The 15,323-nt window shown below is 42.3% G+C and overlaps 1 protein-coding gene across 2 annotated transcripts in view; it reads right to left on the bottom strand.

Annotated features, from left to right (window-relative positions):
- parp8 (poly (ADP-ribose) polymerase family, member 8) overlaps window positions 1-15,323 on the bottom strand; it is a 59,490-nt gene that overhangs the window by 13,002 nt on the left and 31,165 nt on the right. Inside the window, exons 8-13 of one of the 2 annotated variants that reach the window (XM_080765448.1) lie at window positions 9,822-9,882; window positions 9,027-9,117; window positions 8,310-8,376; window positions 5,417-5,545; window positions 4,461-4,616; window positions 1,868-2,209 (exon numbers count right to left, since the gene is read on the bottom strand). In XM_080765448.1, coding sequence (XP_080621574.1) covers window positions 1,868-2,209; window positions 4,461-4,616; window positions 5,417-5,545; window positions 8,310-8,376; window positions 9,027-9,117; window positions 9,822-9,882 — 846 coding nt within the window. The remainder of the gene's footprint in view (window positions 1-1,867; window positions 2,210-4,460; window positions 4,617-5,416; window positions 5,546-8,309; window positions 8,377-9,026; window positions 9,118-9,821; window positions 9,883-15,323) is intronic. The other variant, XM_080765449.1, reaches the window with a different exon arrangement.

Genomic DNA, 15,323 nt, shown 5'->3' with positions numbered 1-15,323 from the left:
AATGCTGTAGAGTGTTTCAGTAACAGTGTTAAATAGCTCTATATTGTGATAGTAATCATTGCTGTAGAGTGTTTCAGTAACAGTGTTAAATAGCTCTATATTGTGATAGTAATCATTGCTATAGAGCACGGGTGTCAAACTCAAGGCCCGCGGGCCAAATGTGGCCCGCCATGTCATTTAATGTGGCCCGCCTGCCTCAAGCAAAAAAAAAAAATAGCCAAAATATAGGCTTATAAGTAAGGCTGCATGATATATCGAACATGTACCTTCATCAGAGTGGAGAATATAAGTATAAATCAAGTTGAGCAAAGCCACTCTTCTCTGCCCCTCTCTCTAACAGACACAGTTAACGATTGCTTGTTAAGTGCCTGCCAGACAGACAATCAGATGAAATGAAGGCAGGTGTAGAGTAGAGTGTAGACTAGTGAACTGAACATGTTCTCTTTATATCAAGTACTTCATACCAGCCCCTTATGAAACTACTTCTCCCCAAATCCAAATGGATTTCATTTTACATCCTGAATGGCAGTAACTAGCATACAATGAGAACTGAGAAGATCTCCACAAAGGTTTACTCATCAAAACTGATTATATAACTGTAACCATCAAAGCATGCACTCAACATAATGGTTATGTGACCATGGCATGTGCATAATATAAAATCTTATACGTTTTATCTGATATTGATTAATATGGGGGGTGGGTTCAATTAATCGATTATTAATCGGCAGAGCTGTCGACTATTCAATTTGGCTGATGTTCACTTTGTGGCATCCCTACAAGTTACAACAAGTGAGTAAGTGACTATCTCTCTTCCATACTGGTGTGTGGCGTCTCTTGCGTGATATGATGAAGTAGAACGGTGCCGTGCACATTATAGGGACAAAGTCGTGTGTGTGTGTGTGTGTGTGTGTGTGTGTGTGTGTGTGTGTGTGTGTGTGTGAATGTGTGAAGACCCATCTTCTCTTTCTGTCATAGTGACATTGTCCTGCATCAGATCATGTCCAAATCAGGTTCTCCAATCTCCAGTAGCCTCTTCAGTTTTTTGAAGATGTTTTGAGTGGTGCAACCACTCCCTTACGGAGGTGTGTGTGGCTGGCTGGGTCTGAGCACTATGTGTGTGGCTTGCTGGCTGGCTGGGTCTGAGCACTATGTGTGTGGCTGGCTGGCTCTGAGCACTATGTATGTGGCTTGCTGGCTGGCTGGGTCTGAGCACTGTGTGTGGCTGGCTGGCTGGCTGGCTGGCTGGGTCTGAGCACTATGTGTGTGGCTTGCTGGCTGGCTGGGTCTGAGCACTATGTGTGTGGCTTGCTGGCTGGCTGGCTGGGTCTGAGCATAGATAGATAGATAGATAGATATTATAGCAGTGACTGACTGAAGGGCCTCCCACACCGTCTGCGAACGCCGCGCGTCAAAACAGCCGCCTCCATCATTTTCAATGAACCTATCGCACACCGGCGGCGTCCGACGTGCGCTGACGCGCCGCGTCGGACGGAGCCGGTGTGTGTTGGGCTTGAGACATCGAGCGTGCGTCCGCAACTGGTTGTGGCCCCCATCAAGTGACCTTTTGACCAATGCGGCCCTCGCCCCAAATTAGTTTGACACCCCTGCTATAGAGTGTTTGAAGGAGAAAGATTCCCCAAAAAATGCATCATTTTTCATTCATTCAATTTTAATTCAATGATTTTTCTTGAATTAACTTAACATGAGGAAATCAAAGAAAAAAAATCACAGAAATTACCTAAATTAGAAAACGAACATTTAAGAAGTAATACGTCTTGAGCTAAAAAGATTAGGAACCACTGCACTGAAGTATTCAATCAATCAATCAATCAATCAATCAATCAATAAAAAGCGTGGCCCCTGCCTGCTGAGTGGTCGCTGGGGGGTCTTCAGCACTCCTCCTCCGCCCAAGCCAGACGAGGTGCTGACGCCCCCGCTGATCCCGCCCACGCTCACGCCTCCGGGGTGGTCAGCGCACCGCGGGTCGCCCGAGCACGAGCGGGGGAGGAGCTTGCTGTGCGGGGGCCGGAGGGGCAGTGGCGGCGGCGGCGGGCAGTCTTTGGGTTTGACCGCGGAGGAGCAGGGGCGCCCCAGCAGGCGGTTGGGGGGCTTCAGGGACATGGGCGATGACGACGACGAGGAGGAGGAGGAGGTGGCGTGCTCCATGCGCGCTGCCGCGTCACTGGACAGAGACTGACCCAGGAGCCTGTCGGAGGACCCCCAGGGCTTCATTAGAGTTGACCCATTGTCAGATAGCTCCCTGACTGACTGACTAACTGACTGACTGACTAACCAGCAGGCTCTTTCTGCCTTGTTCTGCCCTGTTTCCACCTTATTCATGGTTGTTGGACATTTACAAGCTTAATTTATGCCCAGTCACTTACTGCACCTGAGGAATTCCTTTTTACTGGGTCCAAGTTTAAAATTTAAATAATAAAATAAGAACTATTAATATAGTGGATGGAGAGAAAGGATTTTTGTCCAACCAAGAAACGGCAAGGGTGCAAAGAGGGGCACAACCACAGGTGGGACTTTACAAAGGCTCAATATTATTAATAAATATATATATACGTATACATATGACTACCTTTTTTTCACTGACGAAAAAACTGAAAGGGAATTTTATTCAAAAAACTATGACTAAAACTAAATCAAAATTTGCTGTCAAAATCAACACTGGAACCAAAACTAACTGAGTAACCAAAAGTAGAACCGAAGTCTAACATCACTGCCGCTAGAGGGCGCTATTCCCCTGGGTCACAAGTGTAATGTTTTGTTTTGGATTTCCCATTGGGGGAATTTTCATAAGAACTGTGTTCCAGAATCTGGTTGCTGCTAATCTTTCGACTATTCTACAAATTAACATCACACCCTCCCCATCTCTATTCTTATTAAATGATGTATCCCAGTTACCATTAAATAATACCCGTAGTATTCGTGTCTTCTTTGCTGGCGTAACGGCCGCAAAGAAGATGGTTGCTTCGCACTGGAAACCACCTCATACATTGTCATTTGGCCAATGGGCTTTGACCTTTCTAGATATAATTTATTTAGAAATGTCTACAGCAAGATTGCATGGTGCAAAAGAGGAAAACATTGAAATTTGGTCTGGTATTGCAGATTTGGTTAAGGGCATGATTTAGTAATTATTATTATCATTATTTATTTTTTGTTCCCATTGCACAGTAGTAGAGTACTGACATTTTGTGGCATCTTTGGTCTCGGGCGGGGGAGGGGTGGGTGGGATTGTTTGTTTTTGTGTTCCTTGCTTTTGCTGTTATGTGTTGTTTTTATATGCGTTTTGTTTTCTTTAGTCATTCATGATGTTAACGTGTCTTATTGTGATTTTTTGTCTTTAATAAAAAACATTTGATATATAAAAAAAAAGAACTGTGTTCCAGAAAGAAAGAAATCACAGCGCTGGGATTTTACTCATAATGGATATGAAGCAATAAACTGTAAAAAAAAAAGTTCTCCAAGTAAATTGGTCTTCATGGACTCGTACCCAAATAGACCTGTAATTTATTTTACCCAGAACCGAATGGAACAGACGATTTATTTTCTTTTGTGGCTTTCACCTTTATTTTATATTATTTTATGGAGGGACAGACAGTAGCTGACAGGCCGTCGGGATCGGGAGTCGAACCTGCGGCACACTGCCAGACTGGATTACCAGCCAAGGCGCCTGGACCGCTGAGCCATGGCCCAGGCTGGAACAGACTATTGTTAGAGTTCCGAACACGGGCCTCTTCCTTACGATCCTTTACCAATGATACTAATGAAGGCTCTGTTCTGGTCAAACAGAGTCAGGGTGCTGATATTGTGCACGTTTCCAAATTCCAAATGGCCCCTTGTGTACACTCAAGAGTGTACAAATGAACCCAAATTAGAGTAGATAGAAATAGATCTACGGGGGTCCTCGAAATTAAAAGTTTGAGATCCACTGTGCTAAGCTAAGTTTGTTTAAAGGAGCACTTCAATCATTTTAGTTAGGGCGACTTCACCCATTTTCAACATATCTTCATATAACTGGTCCTCACTAATAATGCTCATGATAATATGGTACTATTTACTGTCTGTCTCTCAGAGGAGGGATGAAACGCGTAAAGGGATGCACCGATGTATCAGCCACATATTGGTATCGGCCGATATTTGCCGTTATCGGTCAATAAAACTGACATTAACCGATAGCAGTAGCCGATATGTATCTGTTGTTGATAAGCATACATTTTGCGATGGCTATAAATGTTGGTGTGTTGGTTATCTGCAGCCTTGAAGATAATAAAAACAGCAAAAGAATATCCGTATCGGTATCAGTATCGGCTATTGGATAAATTGTTATTGTAAACATCGGTATCGGGGGGCAAGAATTTCCATATCGGTGCATCCCTAAAATGAATAAATAGATAAATAAATAAACTAGCAAAGCCTAATAAATCAAAACGGTTAATGCCAACCTGTGTGCGGCCTTGCTGCAGCCGTCCACCTCCGGTTGTTTGACAGCGCTGGAGCAGGTGCGGCGGAGCAGGCGGTGCGACTTGGACACTCCATCCTGCTCTGGTTTCAGCTTCTTTTTGCTCTTCACGCAGCCAGGAGGAGGGTAGCTGGGGGACCTGCCACACACAACGTATGTATAACGTGACAGCATCATCAAAATGTTCCCCTATTTTGTCTGTTTATTAAGCCATTTAAGCCTGACGTCGAAATAAAATGTTCGCTCTGAAAGAATATATATTCAAAGATTTGTGCAGCATTTCTACGATTAAATCTGCAGATCTACAAGCTCGTAGCGCGCCACTCGGTGGCGCGCTATGAACGTGTAGATCTGCTATTTTTCAACAGCTGAAGTATAACATAATGCTTAGTTAAAACACCAAAACGGGTTCCCGTCCAGCATGGCTTAAATCGCTAATCACTTATTATTAGAACGACAATTAATCAAATTAAAGTGAAATCTCATAATCGAGACAGCCGCAAATCCAGTCCAACCGGTATATTGGTTTGGCCTGTCAACCATTATTTGACCACCCTGAAAAGTCCCATGATTTCCCCCAAACTCCATCTGATGCGATGTACAATTTGAAGTGTGAAAACCAGTGGTGGAAAGTAACTAAGTACATTTACTTAAGTACTGTACTTAAATTTGTACTTTATTTGAGTATTTCCAGTTTCCAATACTTACTTACTTCTACTCCACTGCATCTCGGATGCAAATCATTGTACTTTTACTGCACTACATTTATTTGAAAACTTCACTTACTAGTTAATTTGTAGATTTTGATTATAATGACAACACTATTGCGACATTGATACTTTTACTCAAGTAAAACATTTGAGTCCTTTTTCCCCACCACTGGTGAAAACCCAGACAACAGCGTGCGTAATGCCAGGTGGTGTGTGTGGCCTCTCTGACCTGCGCAGCGTGGAGAAGATGTGCAGGGGGGACTTGACCTTCTTGTCATTGTTCTTCTTGTTGTGGGAACAGTTGAGCTTCTCCTTGCTCTGATGCTTCCACTGCTGCGTGACAAACGTCTGCATGATCCTGACACCACAACACAACGACAGCTTTCACTATATGACCGTGGGTTTCAGCCCTTTTTCATATCAAAGTCCATTGTTTGTTCCGAATTTCAGCCACGGACCATGATGAGATTTTGCCTCTCAAGACCGAAACTAAAGAATATTTTGCTGCCCACAATGCTGTATTGATGTTGTTGGGGACCGCATGTAATTCAGACAGGGCATTTAGTCCGACACGCGTCCGCATGTTGGACTAGCGTCTGCTCCCGTGCTTGCGGTTATGGTTAGGTTAGGAGATGAGGTGGGTCATTTGTCGGACCAATGACTAGTCTGAACAACGTACTGCACATATGAGAGATAACAGCTGGCACGATCAAACGAACAATTATTTTACGTTCTCTAATGTAGACTTCTTGTAAATTAAGTAATGCTTAATGTTCAACAATAATGCAACTCTTGGGATTTTACGCTCTCAAGAGTTAAAGATCCAAGTAATAAGGGTCCATTTGGTTACCAACTCTCCGTCATTTAGCTGGGGACCACCTGGGATGCCCTCAAGGATCCCCAGTTTGATATGTGTGAGACCCCCTAATTACCCCCCCATTTAATAACATACTGTATTACCCCAACGGTACCCCAAACGGCACTAAAAAATCCATGACCCTCTTATCTCCATATTTTATGAAAATTTAAAATTTAAAAGCTCAAAACAAGGCTCATTTATGCTATTTTTGAAATTGTATTCTGAAACGTAACAGTGTTGAACATACAAGTTTTGCACCCGACAGAGGCGAAAAGAGACTTTAGGCTTTGTACTGGTGAAAAAAAAAGGTTACGGAGTATTAATTAAGCTTCACTTTATCAACGGTGTAAGTATGATCAGATAATGAGTGCTTTCATTTCCGCGGGGGATTATCATTATATTCATAAAATATTCAGGGACAGACACTTTCTTAATTAACCACTTAAACTCTACGTACTTTGTTGACCGGGGTCCCCAAGGGGTCTGTGCATGGCCCCCTCCTTATTTCCCCTACCTACAAACCAAATATCTTCGCCAAAAATAGCTGATCTACACAAGCTCAACGCGTTGCGTTTTGAGCTTGTAGCTCAGCGAATTGTCACTGAATGCTTGCCTAGGCTGGGCCATTTGATGTCAATTATCACAATTATCATTCAACCTTGATTAGTTAATGAAAGATTATTTAAAAAAAAATGTGAGAATAGCAGATCTAAGCTCACACCGTGCGCTTGTATTTCAGCTATTTTTGTACAACGAGGTGAGAACACAGTGTCGGACAAAATGGCTCCCGACCCAGCGTTTGGATCACACACCATGTCCGGTCTGACTGAATGATAGACTACGTCGTAGACGTCGAAACATTTCAGTGAAAAGAAGGATAATTGCCATTCTCATCCCTACTGCCTCAGTCTGTGTTGGCAGATATTAATGAGGGAATAACTGACTGCATTGTTTAGAAGGAACTGCTCCGTCTAGAAGTCCATCATTCAAACAAATATTTGTTTCGTTAATTATACTGTACGTAACATGCTCCACTCATAACACATGCTTTAAGCCAGGGCTTTTCTCAACTACATTTCTCAGCAGAAACCTTGTCTCTCCATATTTCAACTCTTTGTGGATTTGTGTAATTTAATGCTCTACTTGATTGGTTTCCAACCCTTTTCATATCAAGGACCATTATTTATTCGGCATTTGAGCCACGGACCTCCATGTCCATGGACCCGTAAAGGTCCATTTGGTTTTGTTTTACACTCTCAAGAGTTAAAGATCAATAAGGGTCCATTTGGTAACCAAGACTCATTTCGCTGGGGACCAGGTTCTGAAGCACTTGTGTACCAAATTTGGTGCTTGTACCATCAAGTGAACGATCGCTTCACTAATATCCTCCACTACCTGGAACACCCTCAAGGACCACTGGTTAAGAACCATCTACTTCACCATACTAGTGTCAGCAATCCGAGCTTGTAGATTGGCTATTTTAGCTATTTTATTTTATTATTTCACTTTTTCCCATTTCCACTGGACAGAAAAGATATGCATGATCATAATCAATATAGATTACACTGGTGATGGGTCATTTTTTTGTTGAATAAATATATTGCTGATCGCACAGGACTTAACTTAAAAAATAAAACTATTGCACTTTCTATTTTATTCCGTCTTTTTATGCCTTATATAAAGCCACTTGAATTTCCTTGTGCATGAAATGTGCTATGCAAATGTACTTTCTTTGATTAAATGCCAAAAATAAAACCTTGTTCTTAATTTATTCACAAATGTGTTCTGCTGCTCTTGTTTCATGAATGATACGCAAAGTTTGTAGTCACAAATCTCCATATTTGTTTTTGCATAAATGAATGCCCTACTAAATCATAATAATACAGTGTCAGTAAGCAATCTATTAGCTCACAATGTGTTGCAGCTTGTAGATTCCCGTTTTGTTTTTTTCGATTTTAGAACTGGGAAATTGGTTATGTGTGTGTTTGTGTTCATCATACAAGGTTTTCACACATAAATAGCAGATCTAAAAGCTCACAATACGTTGCGATGAAACACTATTTTATTTAACATAATGATAAAGGAATGGTGTCCACCTGACGCCTGACGGCGTTGATATGAAACAAGCTGACCACTTGAGTGTTGAATACAAACTGAAAGGTGAGTAGGTGTACATAATGATATATTGTAGTGTACAATATGAATATACTGTATACATAGGACTATATATGAATATATGTTTTGAACAGGCTGTTTCACTCACTTTTTCAGCTGATGTCCCAGACCGAACCTGTCTTTAGTTGATACCTGGAACACATCCACTGTTGGGACTGAGACACACAAGTGTGTGCACACACACGCACACGCACGCACACACACACACAAGCACACACACACACACACACGCACACGCACAAAAGTTATAATAATAAAAATAACACCAGTAAGACGCCCTGAGGGCACGCATCCGCCTGGGTGACGCCATGACGGCAGACTGCTGGGCGAGGACTCCCACATGACATCAGGTCGAACTAGTTCCACACTGTGAGCTTGTAGGTCGGATATTTTGGCGAGGATATTTATTATTATTATTATTAAAAAAATATATATAATATTTGTTCACATTTTGAGTGAACAAATAAATAATCAAGGACAGACAAGGGTTTCGTTTCTCAATTCAGTGCATAATTACATTTTAGAGGTGACATTGTAACTCTACCCACCTAAAGTTGTTTTTCCTTCAGTCACACCATCCTCCCATGCCCATATTGCATTCGTGCAGACTCTCTCCCTCACACACACACACACACACACACACACACACACACACACACACACACACACACACACACACACACACACACACACACACACACACACACACACACACACACACACACACACACACACACACACACACACACACACACAGTTTTTAACCACGTCACATAATTTACCGTAGTTGATATTTTTGACTCACCTGTTCCATTTAGATACTGTGTCAGAGAGCAGTGGAGGCGCACTATGACAGGCTCTCGGCGGATCACATCCCATGCCAGCGCTATTTCCTCCTAATCGACAAGGTGGGGTTTAGAAATGTCTTAATAGCCATAGTGATATTGAATCACTGTATGTATATAGCCTTCTGTAGCAGGTTTATTAGCAAAGTCTACCAGCATCTACAGTACATAATTATGCAAATCATTGAAGATTCTTTATTGGTAGTAGACAGTGAGCTTGAGTTTTTTTCTACTATGTTTTAAGCCCTAGTTTGGTCCTCCCTTACACACCTGTGGGGAGTCTGCCCATAATTCCGACATCCCATTATTCCAACTACGTGGCTTCACGTGTGGTTAGGGGTGGGGTTAGGGGTGTGGTTAGGGGTGGGGTTAGGGTTAGGGGTGGGGTTAGGGGTGGGGTTAGGGGTGTGGTTAGGGGTGGGGTTAGGGTTAGGGGTGTGGTTAGGGGTGGGGTTAGGGTTAGGGGTAGAGTAATCTCTAGAGAACAGCTTCTGAGCTGCGCTACTGAATCTGTCAACAGGGCCATTCAGAACGCATAATATGCTGCTTTTTGTTTTCAAAAGAAACAAAGAGCAGATGGCTTTAATTAACTGCTAATAATGTACACAAAAATGTTGCCTATAATGCCCTAAGAGTGGGAAACCTATTGATTGTGATCAATCACAATTTGATTGATCACAATCAATAGGTTTCCCACTCAAATTCACGCATTCACTCTTGACGCAAAAGAAAATGCATGAATAAGATATACTCACATCTAGGAAGCTGACATCAATGTGTAGATCAATATCCACATCATCAATTGCACCATATTCCCTGTTGAACGAGAGAGGAGAGAGCCATTAGCCGCATAGTGTCCCTATTCTGGAAACAATGTGAGCTTGTAGATCAGCTATTTTCAGCACAGTATACATTCAGTGAATTGGTAAACTCCTTTTCATCAGCAAATGATTAAAATGTTTCATGAAGTGCAGCCTGTTGATAATGTGGGGGTTCAGTAACCCCCAACAAAATGTGGACTCAGACACACATATACTCTACTAGTGTATTATCCTACATTATCATGAACATATTATTATATTGTTGCGTGTTTTGAGCTTCCTGGTCCGATTTTTTCTGTTTTTGCTGTGAGGTTTCCACCCGACAGAGACAATATGGCCGTAGTTCACCTTTAAAAAGATGACGTGTCCCAAATGCAAAAGTGCAGGAGGAGGAAATTGAGGTGAAGGCTTGAAAGAGGTAACAACGGTAAAGGTCCTTCCACACCGCAAGCGTTCAGTGTGTGCCATTTAATCAGTAAATTAATAGCTTAATGTGAAATAATCACACACACACACACACACACACACACACACACACACACACACACACACACACACACACACACAATCAAATAATGTAATCATCACGCTCGCACTGTGTGAGGAGCTTAAAGCCTAATTCATGCTTTGGCGCATGGCGGCGACGCGTGCCAAAATTAGCCGACCTACAACCTCACAACACGTTGCGTCCGCAACGTGTTGTGAGGTTTTGTAGGTCGGCTGTTTTCGAGGCGTATGGCAACAACACAGACTCTGACACAAACAAATGTATCTTTCTTACTTTCTCTTATACACAAATATACTGTATTCTGTGTTCCTACAATTCCCATAATGCATTATAATGTTGTAAATGTTGATGGTTCAACCGGGTATCCCTGATTTGAGCCAAAAATATAAATACAACAACAACAAAGAAGTATCTACTGTATAAATACACAGACGCGTGCGTGCGTGCGTGCGTGCGTGCGTGCGTGCGTGCGTGCGTGCGTGCCCAACATAAGCATCGGCCACTGATCGACTCAGCGGGTGCATCACCGTCGTGGACCCCGAGAGCTGTCACACGGGTGGAGCACATCATCAGAAAGGAAGGGGTGGTCACAGACAAGTTCAAGAAAGAGAGAGCGAAGGATGAGGCTGGCCGGGCTACTGCGCAGTGGTGGAAAGTAACTATACATTCACTTAAGTACTGTACTTAAGTGAAATTCCAAGGCATTTGCACTTTCTTAGGTATTTCCAATTTTCCTTTTACTTCCACTCCACTACATCTCAGATCCAAATATTATACAATTACTTTGCTATATTTATTTGAAAACTTTAGTTAATTGTTACTTTGTAGATTTAGATTATTATGACAAAACATGCATTAACCACTTCAACCCTATCTGCATTTTGGCCATTTGAAAATAGCAGATCTACAAGATGAGCATTTCAACAGATTTGTACACAATTTGAATTTATACATTTGAAATGGGACATTCTGCATAATATAATGAGTGATTTCTACTTTTGGTACCAATACTATTTTTTGCGACTTTTACTTGAAGCAGAGTACTGCAGTATGGATACTTTTACTTTTGAGTACTTTTTTTTCTCCACCACTGCTACTGCGTCAGGCACCCGGAACGGGTGGCGAGGAAAACCTGACTGTGTGAGGAGCAACCTCTACGGAACAGTCTGTCTGTTCATTGGTGCATTCCTACTGTCACACCGAAACGCTGATGTTGTGCCACGAGTGCACCACAGGGAAGCCCCGGATCCCACCGGCTAGTATTTATCATTGGGAATGACAACAGCAGAGAGCTATACGGCACTTTGCCACATGAGTGAACACACACACACACACACACACACACACACGCACACACACTAGACACACACAGTCGGGCTGCTTGCAAATGCAGCCCAAAGCTAGTGGTAAACTAGCCAAATTATGAACTTTGAAGAGAGAGTTCAACAGGGCGTGACACTGAGGCAAGCACACACGCACACAGGCCTCTAGAACAGTGGCTCCCAGGCGTTTTAGCCTGTGACCCAAAAGAGAAATGTGATGATTCCCCGGGACCCAAAATAGTGACAATATAGCAGATCTACAAGCTCAACACATTGAGCCACATTGTGAGCTTGTACATTAGCTATTTTCACTAGTACTTTTCTAATTTATGTAATTTCTTAGATTGTTCTTTGATTTCTTCGTGAAACTACTGGGGAAAAAAACAATGAATTTGCGAAAAAATGCTTTTTTGGGAACGTTTTTTTGAAAATGTTTTGAGATAATTAAAAACAAATGTAGAAAACCAAAAAAAATCACTGTGGCTATAGCGTTGCACCCAGGCTGCTGTCGACGCTCTGTGAGGTTGTGTTTGTGTCTCCTCTCCTCCAGTGCTTCATGGCATTAAGATTTACTACTGTAAAACATTTACTGTACAGCTGGAGGCAGAAACACTCCCCTGCTGCTGGATCAGCATTCTGTCTGTCTCTGCACGAGCATGGTGTATACGCTGTTGTAGCACTCTGGACAACTATCGTACTATCTGGCACTTTGCTTCTCATTATGTATACAGTGTGTGTGTGTGTGTGTGTGTGTGTGTGTGTGTGTGTGTGTGTGTGTGTGTGTGTGCTCGCGTGTGTGTGCTCGCGTGTGTGTGCTCGCGTGTGTGCGTGTTGCTCCCATCGATCGGTGGCCGGTCAAAATCGGCCGATCACCGATCCAATTGACTCGATCGGCCGTCACCAAACTTACCGATCCGATTAAAAAAAAAAGCAAAAAGCTGCGCCGTTTACATCCAGAATAATGTGTCACAGCTGTCACAGCATCGGCGGCTCCTCCCCCGCCCCAGAGTAATATGAGCTGCATAAAATAGCATGCGTTCTCTCCTCTCTGTTGCACACAGAAAGAGTACATTTTGCCGACTTCATATACTTGCAGAAAATGTCCATAATATGCTCCACAGAGCACACAGATGACATTCCAACTTGCATCTTTCCATTGGCTTTTGTTGCTTCAGTTTCAACTCGCTAAAAACACATACGGTACATCCACATTGTTTTGGTTTAACAACAACTCCAGCAGCAGCGCTGTGCTGCGCGTTGCTTGAAAACTAAACAAGGTTGCCAGTTAAGCGTTTCCCAAACAACTGGGTATATGAACATGACCGTGGGTTGCAAAAAATTAAAAAAAGAAAACCCAAAGAAATCGGTATCAGCCAATCATGAAAACAAAAATCAGTGATTGGGATCAGCCCCCCAAAAACATGATCGGAGCACCTCTAATATGTGGTTCCCAAACGTTTTAGCTCATGGCCCGGGACCCGATCTAGTGAAAATAGCAGATCTACAAGCTCCGAGCTCGTATAGCTATATTCACTAGGCAGTGCCTGACCGCTCCAACACACACACACACACACACACACACACAAGGTGTAGTTGCACCACTCAGTTCAGACAGGTCTGAATTATTTGATTTATGACATTTTATTCATGAAATACCTTTGAAATGTGTTGGAATAAAAATATATAGTATATCAAATGGACCAGCTTCATCGGGAATCGCGCATTTGCATTTTGCTAAGAGATACGTTACTTGAATTGATATTAATTTATTAGTCAACTAATTTATTAATTTATTAGTGAATACATTTTCCTCATTTTTGCCGATGGGCTTCCAGATTGACTCGAGTATAATACTTCTGTCCACCACTACGCACGGATGCACATACTGTACACGCATACACGCACAGGGGCGAAAACATAATCTCTGTCTCCCCGGCCTGGTGGTAGATAACAAAGCAGCAGTGTTGGTTGTGGAATTTGTGCAGTGCCACAGGGGACAGGCTGCGTAAGAGGCAGCTCATCTATCTCATATACCAGCATGCGTACAGTACAGTACAGTACAGTACAGTACAGTACAGTACAGTACAGTACAGTACAGTACAGTACAGTACCTCCCGGGACTGAAACCAGGACAAAAGGTCTGCAACATAACCTACACTATGTATTCAATATTTGTCAAGCTAAATGTGTACGTGCATTATACTTTTTTAATGCTGCATAACCAGAATGCGATGAGGCGTACGTGTTGTCCTCAGCTGAACTGCAGCAGTTCAAAGGCAACACGAACAGCAGTTAACAGTGCATTATAGAATAGAACAGTGGTCCTCAACCATTTCAGGCCATGAACCTGCCATAATCATATTTGAACCACACACACACACACACACACACACACACACACACACACACCCTGACAAGCACTTGGAATTGCAGCAGTTGAGGCATTTAGTTTGACGCGCACAATATTGTGAAACGCTACAGATCTACAAGATGTCGATCAGCTATTTTCACAATGTTTGCCTCTTTCTTATATTATTTGACAATTGGGCCAATGTTTGACCAGTTTTTATAGTATAGTTTGTTGGTTATTTTTCATGCAGTAATGGTCTCTTTCTTTTCATTGCATGTTTTTCTTTTCTTTTTTTTCTGGTCCCGACTCACAGGTTGAGAACCACTGCATTAGAATAATAATAGTGACAGCACTGGGCCGATCGAGGCTCGATAACACCAAAGCAGTACGAGTCACCCATTAACTATACAACAACCTTGATGTGCCCTTGAGCAGGTCAATAATAGAGGCTATGCGTGTGACATCATCATAGCCGGGAACGCCTACTGAGTGGAAAAAAAGAAGGGAAAAAAAGCTTTCTGGCTTTGACAGCCCATACATTCAAACAGAAATATCCGATTGTATTAAACCAGTGGTTTTCAAACATATTCATATCAAGGCCCATTACTTTTAGAGCCACCGACCACTGATGAGATTTAGTCAAAACTTTGCCTCATTATTTTTGTATTGTCGGATAAGATTTTGTCCACAATTCCATGCTGTATCGATGTGGTACCATACAGTAGGAAAGATAACAAGCAAACGGTCAAAATAAAAATTCTTCTACATTCTCTAATGGGAGACTTGTAAATTAAGTAATCACTAATCAAGCAGGTATTTAACAATAGTTGAACTCTTGAGAGTGTAAAATGAAACCAAACGGACCCGTAAGGGTCCATTTGGTTTAATTTAAATATCTATAAGGGTCCATTTGGTTACCAACTTTCCATTATTTAGCTGGGGATCACCAGTGGTCCTTGAGGGGTTCCAGACCACGGGTTGAAAACCCACTGTATTAAACAACGTTAGACTCACGTCATTGTAGCTGTACTGAAAGCTTGAATTATCCTCGTTAACTTCTATCTGCACAGTCTCTGTTTCATAAAACCCCACCGTACACATGTTATGTGCTATACTTTCTATGCGCCATACGCAGGACTGTTTCCAACGAGCACTTCCAAACTCCCAATAATGCTCCATGCTGCTCAATGTCTTGCCACTCAGTCTAGGATGTGCATACTCTATAAAAGAAAATGCTAATCAGGACCTCAGACAAA

This window comes from Protomyctophum bolini (assembly GCF_963924005.1).
Source record: "Protomyctophum bolini genome assembly, chromosome: 6".
Taxonomy (NCBI): domain Eukaryota; kingdom Metazoa; phylum Chordata; class Actinopteri; order Myctophiformes; family Myctophidae; genus Protomyctophum; species Protomyctophum bolini.
The sequence above is the reverse complement of the archived record's forward strand: the minus strand, read 5'-3'. Positions and strand labels throughout refer to the sequence as shown.